The following is a 12,892-nucleotide window of genomic DNA, read 5'->3' as shown; positions in this document are numbered from 1 at the left end:
GGTCATGATCTCACAGTATGTGAGCTGGAGCCCTCCACTGGGCTCTGTGTTGATAGCTCAGAGCCTGGAGCCTGCTTCAAATTCTCTCTCTCTCTCTCTCTCCCTCCCTCTCTCTCTCTCTCTCTCTCTCTCTCTCTCTCTCCTCTCTCTCTCTCTATCCCTACCCTGCTTGTGCCCTTTCTGTGTCTCTCAAAAATAAATATGTGTTTAAACACTGGTCAGTGAGGTGCATTAGAAGAAAATTAAAGTGACTTGGGGCACCTGGGTGGCTCAGTTGGTTAAGCATCTGACTTCGGCTCAAGTCACGATCTCACGGTCCTTGAGTTCGAACCCCATGTCTGACTCTGTGCTGACAGCTCAGAGCCTGGAGCCTGCTTCAGATTCTGTGCCTCTCTCTCTCTCTCTCTGCCTCTCCTTCACTTGTGTGCTGTTTGCTCGCTCTCACTCTCTCAAAAATAAACATAAAAAAAATAAAAGAAAATTAAAGTGACTCAATGAGTGATCGGGTTGCTACTTTAGATGGTAGCAAATAGTAGATTAAATTAGCTTAAGATTAATAATAAGGAGATGAAAATTGAACTGAGATCTTAATAACAAGAAGCTAATCAAAGATTGAAGTACATTGCAGGGCGGAAGGAATTGTTCGGGCAAATGCCCCAGTGCAGGGAAGAGCTTGGCATATCTGAAGTGTAGAAAGAAGGCTTGGTGGTAGGAACATGTAATGTGAGTGAGTAAGGGGGAGGAGGAGGGAGAGACAGGGAGAGACTGAGGGAGCGAAGTAGAGGGGTAGAGGTAGGTAGGTAACATTAAAGAAATAATTAAGTACTAGATGGGATACTGAATAAAGTTCAGTGAAAAGAATATTTGTGTAGGCTGGAAGGGACAGGCTTCATGAAAGGAGGGCTCAAATTAGACTCTGATGGAGAAGTAAGGATTTTATATATAAAAATAAAGCAGGTCTTCTTTCTAGATTAATTGAGTGTGGCATTAGGAAATAGGGAGCAACAGCATAAATAGGCATTCATGGCATTTTTCAAGGTGACAATAATTTATCTGTGTAATTACTTGATTAAGGATTCTCTCTTCCACTAGACTATAAGCTCCATGACATCAAGGACCATGTGTATTTTAACATTTTCCATAATATGCCTGGCACACAGACCAGCACTGGTAAATATTTACTGAGAATATACGTATGACTGAGAATGAACACTCTGTTCTAGGACGGATGCCGAGAAGACTAGTCCAAGCAGAGCAGAGAGTAGAGGCCAGGAAGGAGGAGATAAGCCTAATAAAGTAATCGACTCATTTTTCTCACCCTTAAAATGGCTAAAACAATAAAAACTGTTTAACAACAATCACCTCATAGGGACATCTGAATGTTTTAAAATAGGTCTACAAAGTATTTGATAGTCTTCCTTTCAAGAGGTGGGATATCACCCTTTTCCCTTGAGTGTGGCCTGTCCCTACAGTGACTCCCTTTCAGCCTGCACAATACAGCGGAAGCCACAACAACACTAGGTCTTCAAAAGCACCAGGGCTTCCTCCTTGGATCACCCGCTCAGCTGCCCTGCTGTGAGAACACTCCCGCAGCCCCCGGAGAAGCCCACATGGAGAGGATCTGAGATCTGCTGCCAACAGCCATGTGAGCGAAGATCCTCTAGTCCCAGGGAAGCCCTCACATGACGCAGCCTGGGCCTACCTCTCAAATGCAGTCTTAGAGATTTTAGCCAGAACCATTCAACTATGCTGCTCCCAAATTCCTGACCCACAGAAACTGTGAGATAATAAATGTTAATTGTTTTAAGTCATTAAAGTTTGAGATGAATGTAACACAGTGAAAGATGACTAATACAGGCCATGAGGATTAAATGAGATATGCAACTAAGATTCTTCGCACAGTACATGGTACAAAATACCAAATAAGTGTTAGCTCTTTAATAGTGAAGTTTAATAAGCACTTAAACATGTAATTCTCCATAAATGCTCCAAAATATTCAGAATACTCTTCAACATTTCAACTCTATGCATTTGAAATCAATGTGGGTGAGAAACCTCAGCCCACAGAGAGATACTCTCAGCAAACTATAACCTCTTAAATTACATCATATAGGTTGTTTTAATCCACACCTATGTTTGTTTACTTTTGAGAGAGAGAGAGCGAGCGAGAGAGCGAGCGAGCGAGAGAGCAAGAGAGCGAGAGAGCAAGAGAGCGAGAGAGCGAGAGAGAGACAGAGAGCGCAGAAGCCAGGGAGGGAGGGCAGAAAGAAAGAGGGAAACACAGAATCTGAAACAGGCTCCAGGCTCTGCACTGTACAGAGCCTGATGCAGGACTCAAACTTATAAACTGCAAGATCATGACCTAAGCCAAAGTTGGAGGCTTAACCTACTGAGCCACCCAGGCACCCCTAATCCATGCCTTTAAAAAAGATATGAATAATGCTGGGGTTTCAAAAGGACATAAGGAAATAGGCATTCTTAATGAGAATGTAAATTGGAAAAGACCTGTAAGAAGGTTATCTAGGAGTATCTGTCAAAATTTAGAGTGTATATATCCTTTAATTTAGCAATTTCATTTCTAGAAATGTTCTACACATACCTTGCTTATGTACAAAGATGTATGCACAAGAGTGCATCCTTTACTTCTTCCTTATTTATAATAATAAGACATTAGAAACGATCTAAATGTCTATTGCTAAGGATGAAGAGATATATTCAGGGCGCCTGGGTGGCTCAGTCAGTTAAGCAGCGGGCTTTGGCTCAGGTTATGATCTCACAGTTTGTGGGTTTGAGCCCCACGTCAGGCTCTGTGCTGACAGCTAGCTCAGAGCCTGGAGCCTGATTCAGATTCTGTGTCTCCCTCTCTCTCTGAGCCTCCCCTGCTCACACTCTGTCTCTCAAAAATAAATAAAAAACATTAAAAAAAAAAGATATATCAGGGAACAAAACAAGTTGTAGAATATATACTGAATGCCTCCATCCATTTGGTTTCATATATACACACCCTAAAAACCTGTAAGCTAATTCATATTAAAAGCTATTATGATTTTGTTAGAAAGGGGACTAGAAGAATGCAGCCTAGACTAATGGCAGTGGACACCTATGGGGACCAGAAATGTATGTGTGATGGGGAACATACAGAGATGGGGGCTGAAAGGGCATTTTCACAAGAGTTCTTTATGTATTTTATTGTTTAAACCTTATATAATAATACATACTTACGTATATACATACTACTCATAAAATTTTGAAGACAAAAGATGGGAAAGAAATATACACATAGGAAAAAGACATCACAACTCTGGAAGGGTTTAATAGACGGCCCTTTCTTCCATGCCCTTCACTGGGCCTTCCATGTCTATCTGAACATGCTCAGCTCAATCATAAAGTGCTAGGAAGAAGGCCTTCCTCCAGGCAGGTTTGTTTGACTCAGTACTCCAAAGTATGTACACAATCGACTCATTACTAACTTGATGGGCAAGAATATGGCTATTCCAAATGCCCCATCAATTATGCAGATCCCTTTTGGCCACCTAATGGAACAAATTCCTTCCACTGACAACAGGCCAGATCCTAAAAGACACAAGCTGTGTTCTGGGTGGAATGATCCAGGTAGACACTATTCTTCCAGATACTGCAATATCCTGAGGCTATGGTAGAGCCTGATGCTAATCAGAAGTATCTCAAGAATGGCAACTGCCTCCTGAATGGCCGGTGTAGGATGGAGGCAGGGGTGGGGACACTTGGAACAACTCCCCATCCCCCCACAAATGGCCAATGTGGTTGGGGACAGTCACCACTTTATCCAAAACCAGAGCAGGTGAAAGCCAGGCGTAGGGTATCGGTTGCTTCCCTGAAAGAGTATGTGCTGACCATTAACTCTCTAATTATCAAACATCACTTAGGACTTATTTATAAAGCTTGAGCCCCACACTGGTTGCTAGGACTCAACTACATTCCCGTAACTGCAAAGCCGGACTCCATCTGTCAGCACCCTTCTCTTCAGAGTGGAGTAATGTTAATACCTGTAGAAAATTATAGCAAAGCTATGTGTGGAACTAGAGTGGACAGACGTGGGGCACTCTCCTTTTACTATCTCTGGGCCACCTCTAGTCTCCAATAGACATTCTAGAATGTCAGATGAGATTCAAGTATGACAGAATTCATCTCTAAAAGTTACACGCTGTAGTTCAAAGAGTCTAAAAAGCTGAATTAAGAAAAAAAATCCCACATTCCAGCCAAAAGATGAATCATTGACTTTTATGCATATTACATGACTTTTCATTAGCAGAATTAAAAATAACTACTGTAGACCATTTGCTTATTAGACCATGTCCTACTATAAAGTCTGAAATGCTGCTTTTTTTGCTTTGGGGCTAAAATTAAGGATTCTTTAAGTAAAAAAGTTACTAAAACAGATAATCATCAACGTTGAATAATGAGTCTTAGTAGGAACCTGACGTCACAACCTTTCAAGTTATCTACTGAGCCTTCTATCCTATCGAGGCTATAAAGATGTAAGGCAGAACGGAAAACTGGAAAGAAAACAGGCTCCCATGCCCTGAATATTTTAATGTTAGCAATGCTACACAGCTGTGTAACCTTGAGCTAACTACTTAACCTCTTTGAGCCTCAGTTTTCATACGTGTAAAATGGAGATATCACCTCCTACTTCAAAGGGCTATAGAAGCAAAAAAGGAGAATTAGTATGTAGTGCATTTAAGAGTGGACTGCACAAAGAAAACAGTTCGTGAAGGGCAGCTGTCATCTTTACTGCCATCATCATCATCGCCAATATCATGCTTAAAGTTCACAGTACAGTGTAAAACCTTCTGGTGTAATTAGATGCATACACAAATAACTATAACATAAGGTATCAGGACTGAGGGCCAAAAGGAATATGGAGCATACTATAAAAAGGCACGCAAGATCCTCTGGCTTTTGCTGACGTATCCTTATTTCTGGCCTCTTTTTGCCAAACTATAGCTATAATGAACTCCTAAAATTCTCTAAACACACTGTGGTTTTCATTTGTCTATTCTTTGGGACATACAGTATATTCTCGTTATTCATAATAGTTATGTTCTAGAAAGTTGCAGCAAATGCTGAATTAGTGAATACTGAACCATCGCTTCTAAGGGAAATAGAGGGTTAGGTTCCCGAGAGTTCTCTGGTCATGTTTTGGCAACTGATCAATATAATACATAACCCTTGTTTTATGTGTGTTTTTGTTTAAAGACATCTTATTAAATGTATATTGCTGAACTCATTCCTGAAACCTATCTAACACACGTATTTTCTCTGTAAGGCACATCATGGCCTTCCTGCACTTAGGAATACTAGATAGTATTCAGCACTATGCTAGGGGGACAGTTGAAACCGTGAAATCACCAAAAAACCCACAAAAGTGTGAAAACATAGCACTAACTATAGTTCAAAAAGGATATCTGTTTACAGCATGAGAACTGAAACAAAGCAGAGTGTTACTTTGTTTGACATTAATTGGAAACGTTTGTGTTGGGTGACTCAAATATTTTGCCACTATACCTGTCAGTGAATGGCTGTGAAAGCACCATAGGTAAAGATTTGGGGGTTACAAACTAATTCACAAATATGCAATCTCCAAATAAGGATCAACTTTACCAATGTTATACCTATGACACTCTTCTTTCTGCAAAATTCACCTGGCCAACTCCTGCATGCCCTTCAGGACTCAGCTCAAGATATGTGAGCAGCCCTGTATGGTCCCAGCCGTTCTGGTTAATACATAACTTAAAAATACCCCTACAGCGCTCATGTGGACCCATTTCTTATTGCTCAAAAGGCTGTTTTACAATTGTTTACGCTCATCTCCTCCATTTGACTGTAAGAGCCTTGAGGCAGAAGTCACATCATTTTTAGTTTTTAATCCAAGGCCCAATGCTAAAAGAGTAGCTCATTAAACATTCGTTGAATTAACAGCCTTCAAAGAAGGGGGAAGAAACTCCCTATAATGTTTGAGAATGGCTATGGGTATGAAATCAGAGGTTTCTCATGAATAAAACAGAAAAGTACATGAGATTTTAACTATTAGTTTAAATAGTTTTCCAGTACAAAATGTGATTTTAACTTATTTCAAATGAATGCTTTCTTTTTTCAACTCACACTGTGATAAGGACAGTTCTTGTTAAGTAGTATAATCCATTTTCTTATTGTTTAAGCCACTTTGAGTTGCTCTTTAAAAAATAATTTGCCAATAAAAGCATCTTAACTGACAGTTACCCTTAGATATGGAAATATGGTTAAATACTAATTTTATTTTTATACCTATTTCGATTTAGGACAAATGCCTTTTACTTGAACACACCATCAGATATGTGTAACATTAATTTCAGAATATCACTCAGCGAGTGACGGGCTCCCCTTGGACCAACATAAAGCTCATTTCACTACCACGCATCCTACTGCGTCCTGGCCAGAGGAGAATTCCTTTGCATCAGGCTGGTCTCTTCAGTTAGTCCCCTCACCTCTGAAGATCTATGGAGACTAAAATGGAAAGGGCTTCACTTCAATCTCTCCCAGTTTTATATGGGAAACCCTGGGACTGAAGTAAACTTTTCCATATACCTGCCTTCCCAGGTACTTTTTGCATTAAAAATAATAGCCAGGCCAAGAGCAAAATGATTCTTTTGTTGCTAGATTCCTGGTTTAAGAGAGTTCAGAAGCCAAAGTATGTAGCAAACATTTGAGAATCTGTGTGATCACTCACACCAAGTATCAATTTCCCCTCTGACTCTTCACACAATGCTGATTTACATGAAGGAGATGGGAAAGAGCTGACATTGGCCCTTCATCTTGAAAGATTTCATTCTTGCCTCTCCATGACTGACTACACCAATGGGATCCACGGCTTGCCCCACTGAGAGATGCCAGTTAGTGATTTCTCAGTGCTTCGCTGCGGTCTATTTTCACCTGATACAATCTCTGGCCAAATTGCTAAATTACTCTGTCAATATAAGCAAGGCTACAATTTATCCTATTCTTTTTACAAAAAGGGGGTAAATACTTACTTTTCCTTTACTTCTGAGAGTCCAAAGATAAAGGATAATGAGTAAATACTAGGTGCTACAACCCACCGATTATTTCACGAGTGATTTAAAAAAGTGAAATAGAACTGAATAGAAACTAATATATCATAAGGCATATTAAGGGTAAATTACTATTTTCAGAAACTTTTATTTAGGTTACCCATATGTGTATGTAGATAGGTATTTACTGGGTAATGACATAAAACATTTATTTTTATGGGTTAGAGGCTAAAGTCTGAAAGCCACTGTCACAGGCCACTGATCCCTGGTCTTGAGTGAACTGCCCCTCACACTGATGCTGAACGATGAGGGCAGCTTCGGAAATGTGTGTAAGCACAGTGCTCCCTGCCAATGGCTGATTCTGAACATTGTGACTCTATTCTGAGGAAGAGAGTATCTTCTTAGCTCCGAAATAGATTATATATTTATTTTTAAATACTTTGCAGATGTACCATTCATTTGGTACTTAAGTTTTCTTGCCAATGCATGGCTTTTCTAACTAAACTGCAAAAGCTGAGGGCAGAGTATCTACAGGCAAGTATGACACCTTGTACGCAGGAGAGTCTCGATGAACACCCTTTGCGTTAGTCTTTTTCCTGTGGCAGAATCCCTCTTTTGGGATCAATGCCCACTGAGAACTGGCCAGTTTAGTAACTGAAAAAGTTTTTCCTCTAGACTTGCTTGCCTGGCCATGATATTTAACCAAATCTGCTACCTCCTCCGATGTTATTCTAGAATAACTATCATTAGCAATTGATGGTTTACAGATTTTTTTTTTTTAACAATAGTGTACACTAAACTCAAGGATGCGACTGGAAGTTTGTGAACTCTTACTAAACAAAATAAGCTCTCATTACCTAATATAAATCGACTACCCATTTTTCTTTGGGGTTACAATGACATTCTTTATCTGATACCTACAATGCTCCTTAGGAAAAGCTGACTCAAGAATTGCTAACTCTCTCCAAACTACTCTACTTGGTAAAATTTTTTCTTTGCAGAAAGGGCTAACATCTTAAATATTTGGAAAATGCATATCTATTACCCATTCTGCCTGACTATAATGTGTTTGGACCATAGTATGCAAAATATCATTTCAAAAAGTAAAACAATTGAAAGGGAGTGCTCTATACCCACAAATTCATACTAAATAAACTAAATATTCACAGGTTACACAGAAATAAAATCACACATTTTCTACCTGCTTATTCATTTCTGTGATGTTTATCCAGACTTTGTTCAATCCTAGCTCCCCAGATTCAATCTTCTCGAGTTGTTTTTGTTTGCTGAGTAGTTCTTCATTAAGTTTGGGAATTTCTTGGAATGAGCTCTTCTGATTAGATTCCACTAAAAGCAAAAATAAGAATAATCATAAGTAGCCAGAGTTCCTCCATGACTCCAAGCTGAAAAAATAATCATACGGTAGGAAAGAAGACAGATTAGTAAAAATTAATCCTGGTAGGATGACTGATTTTGTATCTATCAGCTATACTGTTCTTTTATTTATGCAAACATATCTCTTTAATACGAAAGCTCCATTTTAACTGGGGCTATTTCACTACAGGTAGTACAAGTTTTAAAAGTCAGATGGCTAAAAATGATAACAAAGAATATCAGCAGAAAGAGTTGGACTTGTATCTCAACTGTTTAACTTACTGTGATCTTGAATAAATTACTCAAATTCTTTGAGCTTACGTTTCTCATCTGTAATACAGGGATAAAATACACTTTACAGGACTTTTATTTTTAGTTTTTTTTTTAATGTTTATTTATTCTTTGAGAGAGAGAGCACGTGCATGAGCAGGGGAGGGCCGGAGAGAGGGAGACAGAATCTGAAGCAGGCTCCAGGCTCTGGGCGGTCAGCACAGAGACTGCCATGGAGCTCAAACTCACGAACCGCAAGATAATGACCTGAGCCGATGCTTAACCAAGTGGTGACTCCAGGATTCTTAGAATTAAGTGAAAGAATGGCTGTAAAGTGAAGTACTAAACAGAGCTGGCCAGGCATACAATAAGTGATAAATAAATGTTAAGTATTAACCAGAGCAATTAAGGAACTTTGTGATTAGTCAGTGAAGCTTTATAAACCTTACTTCATTAATGCTCAAGGTGACAGCAAAAGTTATATCTTTAAATGCTTAGATCTACTTTTTTTATATCTCAAATTGGTCAAATGGAAGATGGGTTCTTAACCACCTTTCAAGTGCTGCTTTGAGGATTATGATTCTAAAGCTTTTTCATAAACAGCAAACAGTGTTTCCTTAAATCTTAAATCAACCCAAAAGCTCAAGGTGAAATAGAAGATAAAGGACCATGGTAGGTAAAGCATAAGGTGATAGTTGGCCTTTCCTTTGGGAAACCCTATCTTCTGACTGGTTTAGAGATTTGCCAGCCTGAAGGCAGAGGCCTGAAAGAGTCCTTTCTCTTCTGTCTTTAAAGAGTATTTTTCCTTTTCATGAAAAGTAAAATATTGATAATGGCTGATCCTCCAGAATAAAAGCCACATCATTTCTTTTTTAAGTCACAGATTGCCTGATCAATTACTATATACTTTAAAAAAACAAAAACAAACAAACAAACAAAAACAACCCTGGCATATAGGACAGGTGTATAACAATTTACTAAAATTTAAGCACCATGACTTTTTTTGTTCCTCTCTGAGAGGTCAGCTTTGGAATATACCTGGCACATCTTAGGCACTCAGTAAGTATCACTCAGAGAATAAATCTGGTCTTTGCTGACCTCCCAACCACATTTCTCATCACTTTCCATAACTCTTCAAACTACTTTCCTCCAAGTGGATTTTCCAGACATGAACCTCCTTAAGCCCTGGTGGCCCTGTGCACACTATTCTTTCTGCCTAAATGCCCTTGGCTTGCCCTTTCTCCATTTGTTACCTCAGCCTAGTTAACTCCCTTCAAGATTCACCACAAATAGCTGGCGTCCTGGCTTGGACCACCACCCCTTTACGGTTCCAAACTCTGCAATGCACTTAACACGCTGCGCTGTAACTATTTACTTATCTGTCTCCTCTACCAGACCGAGAGAGCGCTGCTTAAGGACAGGGACCGGGTCTCATTTCTCATGTACTTCCAGCGCCCAGCACAAGCGTCAGGTACACATAAGCACCCAAATGCTTGTCCAGGGAAATAACTGTAGGGTATGAAATGGAACTAATGTTATCCTGTTAAGTAAAACAAAGAAAATTCAATCAAACAAACTCAGCAACAAAAAATCCCCACAAAAACTGGGGGTGGGTGTGGTATCCCTACTGCAAACAAGCCCACAACCTCAAAATTCAGAATTATTTAAAATATCAGATATTTTTATTAATTTTTCAAAAATATGTGTGAAATGGTTTCTTTATAAATGAAAGATTTCCCTCAGTGCTTTTATTTTTCTTCCTTCCAGTGCTTTTAATGTAATATTTGATTCACACAGTTTGCAGGAAAACGTCCATCCAATGGTAAGAACATTTTACCAGTCTAAATTAATACAGCACTTAGCATTTCACTGATTTTTACATTTTCAAAGAGGGTGTGAAGTAAAATTTATCTCAAACATGCCTGTCATTTTCAGGTGGCCAAACGTCCCAAGTGGAGGGGGGCAGGAGGGGGAGCCAGAGTCTTTCCTATAGTTTATATGAAAGAAGTAGAAGGTAGAAGTGGAAGAGGAAAGAAGACAAATACATAAATAACTTGGGTTGCAATGATCAGCTAACAAAGCTGACAAGCCCTGAAAACACTCTGGATACTTAGGATTATATGAGCCAAGATGTGATCATTTTCATGAACTGATTTGAGGCTTTTTGGGAGAGATTAGCTAAGTCAAGGTATTTTGACTACATAAATGGGAGGAAGTGTAGCAACTTATGATGACTAATTTATGTTCTTTCAACATGGAAAGCAACTTATTTAAAATTTGGTATATTAATATTCAAAAGAACTTACATAGCTCTTTTTCTGATCTCTAAGATCATGAAATAGAGAATTCTGCATGTACTCTTTGGACAGAATAAATATAAAATAGTGCTGTTAGTATTGTATTGCAAACTTAAGTTTACAACAGACTTTTATGTAATCATTCGAACTTGTTATTGAGTCCCTACTGTGTACCCAGCCCTGCATGCAGAACTAGTGCACACAGAAGACCCCGAAGCTCTCAGTCTAGGGGATAGCAAGGTGTCGTCACAGAATTACTATGCAGTGTGACACAGCTCATGACAGAGAGATGCCCAAAGTACTTTGGTAGCATAAATAGGTCTTTGTGTTTTATGGATGGGAAAATGATGGCTCAGAAAGAATAAGCGACCTATCGAAGTTTTACAGCTAGTAATGAGCAACCTAGGATTCATCAGTCAAATCTTCTGCTCTTAGGACCAGAGCTCTCTTTAGAATACTCCAGCTGCCAGACACTTACATCCCAATGCCCTCATCACCACAAGAAGATTTTTAAGTTCTGTACTAAATGATCACAAACTGCTGACTGAAAAGGAAATGATCTGATTTATTAACATTTTCCTTCTTTTCCAAATTCTTTTCCTTCACTCTAGTGTTTCATGATTGAATGACAGGTAGGGATGGTTGAGAACGGAACCTTCCTTAGAATAACTGTGGAGGTCTTCTGAAGTACCTGGTTCTGGAAAGAATACTGAGCTGAGTATCAAGACCAGTCAGTACCTTCAGCTTCAGGATCAAGTTACTCCTGGACCACAAGGAAAAGTACCAAGTCTATCAGTTTTGCTTTCTATTTCAGCTATTTCAGCAATCTTGCCTCCTTTCCTGACAAATGCCTTTGAGAACTTATTGAAGTAAAGAACAAGGGCTCTGAATTTCTCAAAAAGGTAGTAAAGCCAGACCAGCAGGTGGTCTTAATTAAATCAGTGGTGTACAGGGTCCTTTTGGAAAACAAGAAGTAAACTTCTTGAAATACATTTAAAATAGAAATGTAATTCAAAGAAAGACTATTTAAGCTTAATATGACTGACCTCAGATAATGCTTTTCAGAAAAAGAACTCTGAGGCCAGTTGTCCACAATGGTTCAGCCTATGGACTATGCCTCTGGGTCCACCCCCTTGAAGTCCTGGTTTAGACATTACAGTGCTGACATTTCTATTGCAGCAAACCAAAGACAACAAAGCAGCTGGACTGACAATTCCAAATCTGCTTCATTCAGCTGGCTGACAAATGCAGTCAGGGTCCCAGGGGACTGTTGCTCAATGGTAGAAAGCAGATCTCATAGTCCAGGGTACAATTCCTGGCATCTCCTGAATATAGTATTTCCAGGGATTTATATTAACAAGTATTCAACAAATATTTGTTGACTGATTAGTTGCCAGGTCAATTACCTGTATACACCTCAAATATACATTTCTAAAAAAAAGAAATTCCCTGAAAAGCTCAGCTAAGGCATAAATTAAATGGGTGTCCTATAAAAACAAGCACAAAGCAGTCAGAGAAAGGAATCCCTGGAGGGTAGAAGGGAGCAATGTTTTGAAATGTATAAATAAATTATTGCTATACATGATCAAAACAAGCTGTAGCACAAACCTAGGTGGCCCAATTAATTATAGAGAGATGAGGGCACAGGCAGGTGTCTTCAGTGGTTATTTATAGTTAAACATTGTTTCTGAGAACCTCATTTCCAAGTTATAATTACTGGCTTACAAAGAAAACACTGGCCTTAAAAACACTTTGCAATACTGGTATGGACAGCCATTAAAGAGGGAAATTAACTAGAATACAAAATCTCATTGTTTCTTATACTATACTCTGATTCTACCAGTTGATTAAACATACAGGTCAAGATGATTCTGGCAGAGAATT

The 12,892-nt window shown here is 39.1% G+C and overlaps 1 protein-coding gene across 4 annotated transcripts in view; it reads right to left on the bottom strand.

The window, feature by feature from the left end:
• The window catches only part of EFCAB14 (EF-hand calcium binding domain 14), a 34,024-nt gene that overhangs the window by 17,331 nt on the left and 3,801 nt on the right, over window positions 1-12,892 (bottom strand). For all 4 annotated transcript variants that reach the window (XM_029947322.1, XM_029947323.1, XM_029947324.1 and 1 more), the window contains exon 3: window positions 8,269-8,414. In XM_029947322.1, coding sequence (XP_029803182.1) covers window positions 8,269-8,414 — 146 coding nt within the window. The remainder of the gene's footprint in view (window positions 1-8,268; window positions 8,415-12,892) is intronic.

This window comes from Suricata suricatta, chromosome 8 (genome assembly GCF_006229205.1).
Source record: "Suricata suricatta isolate VVHF042 chromosome 8, meerkat_22Aug2017_6uvM2_HiC, whole genome shotgun sequence".
Lineage (NCBI taxonomy): Eukaryota > Metazoa > Chordata > Mammalia > Carnivora > Herpestidae > Suricata > Suricata suricatta.
This window is presented reverse-complemented; position numbering and strand designations above follow the sequence as displayed.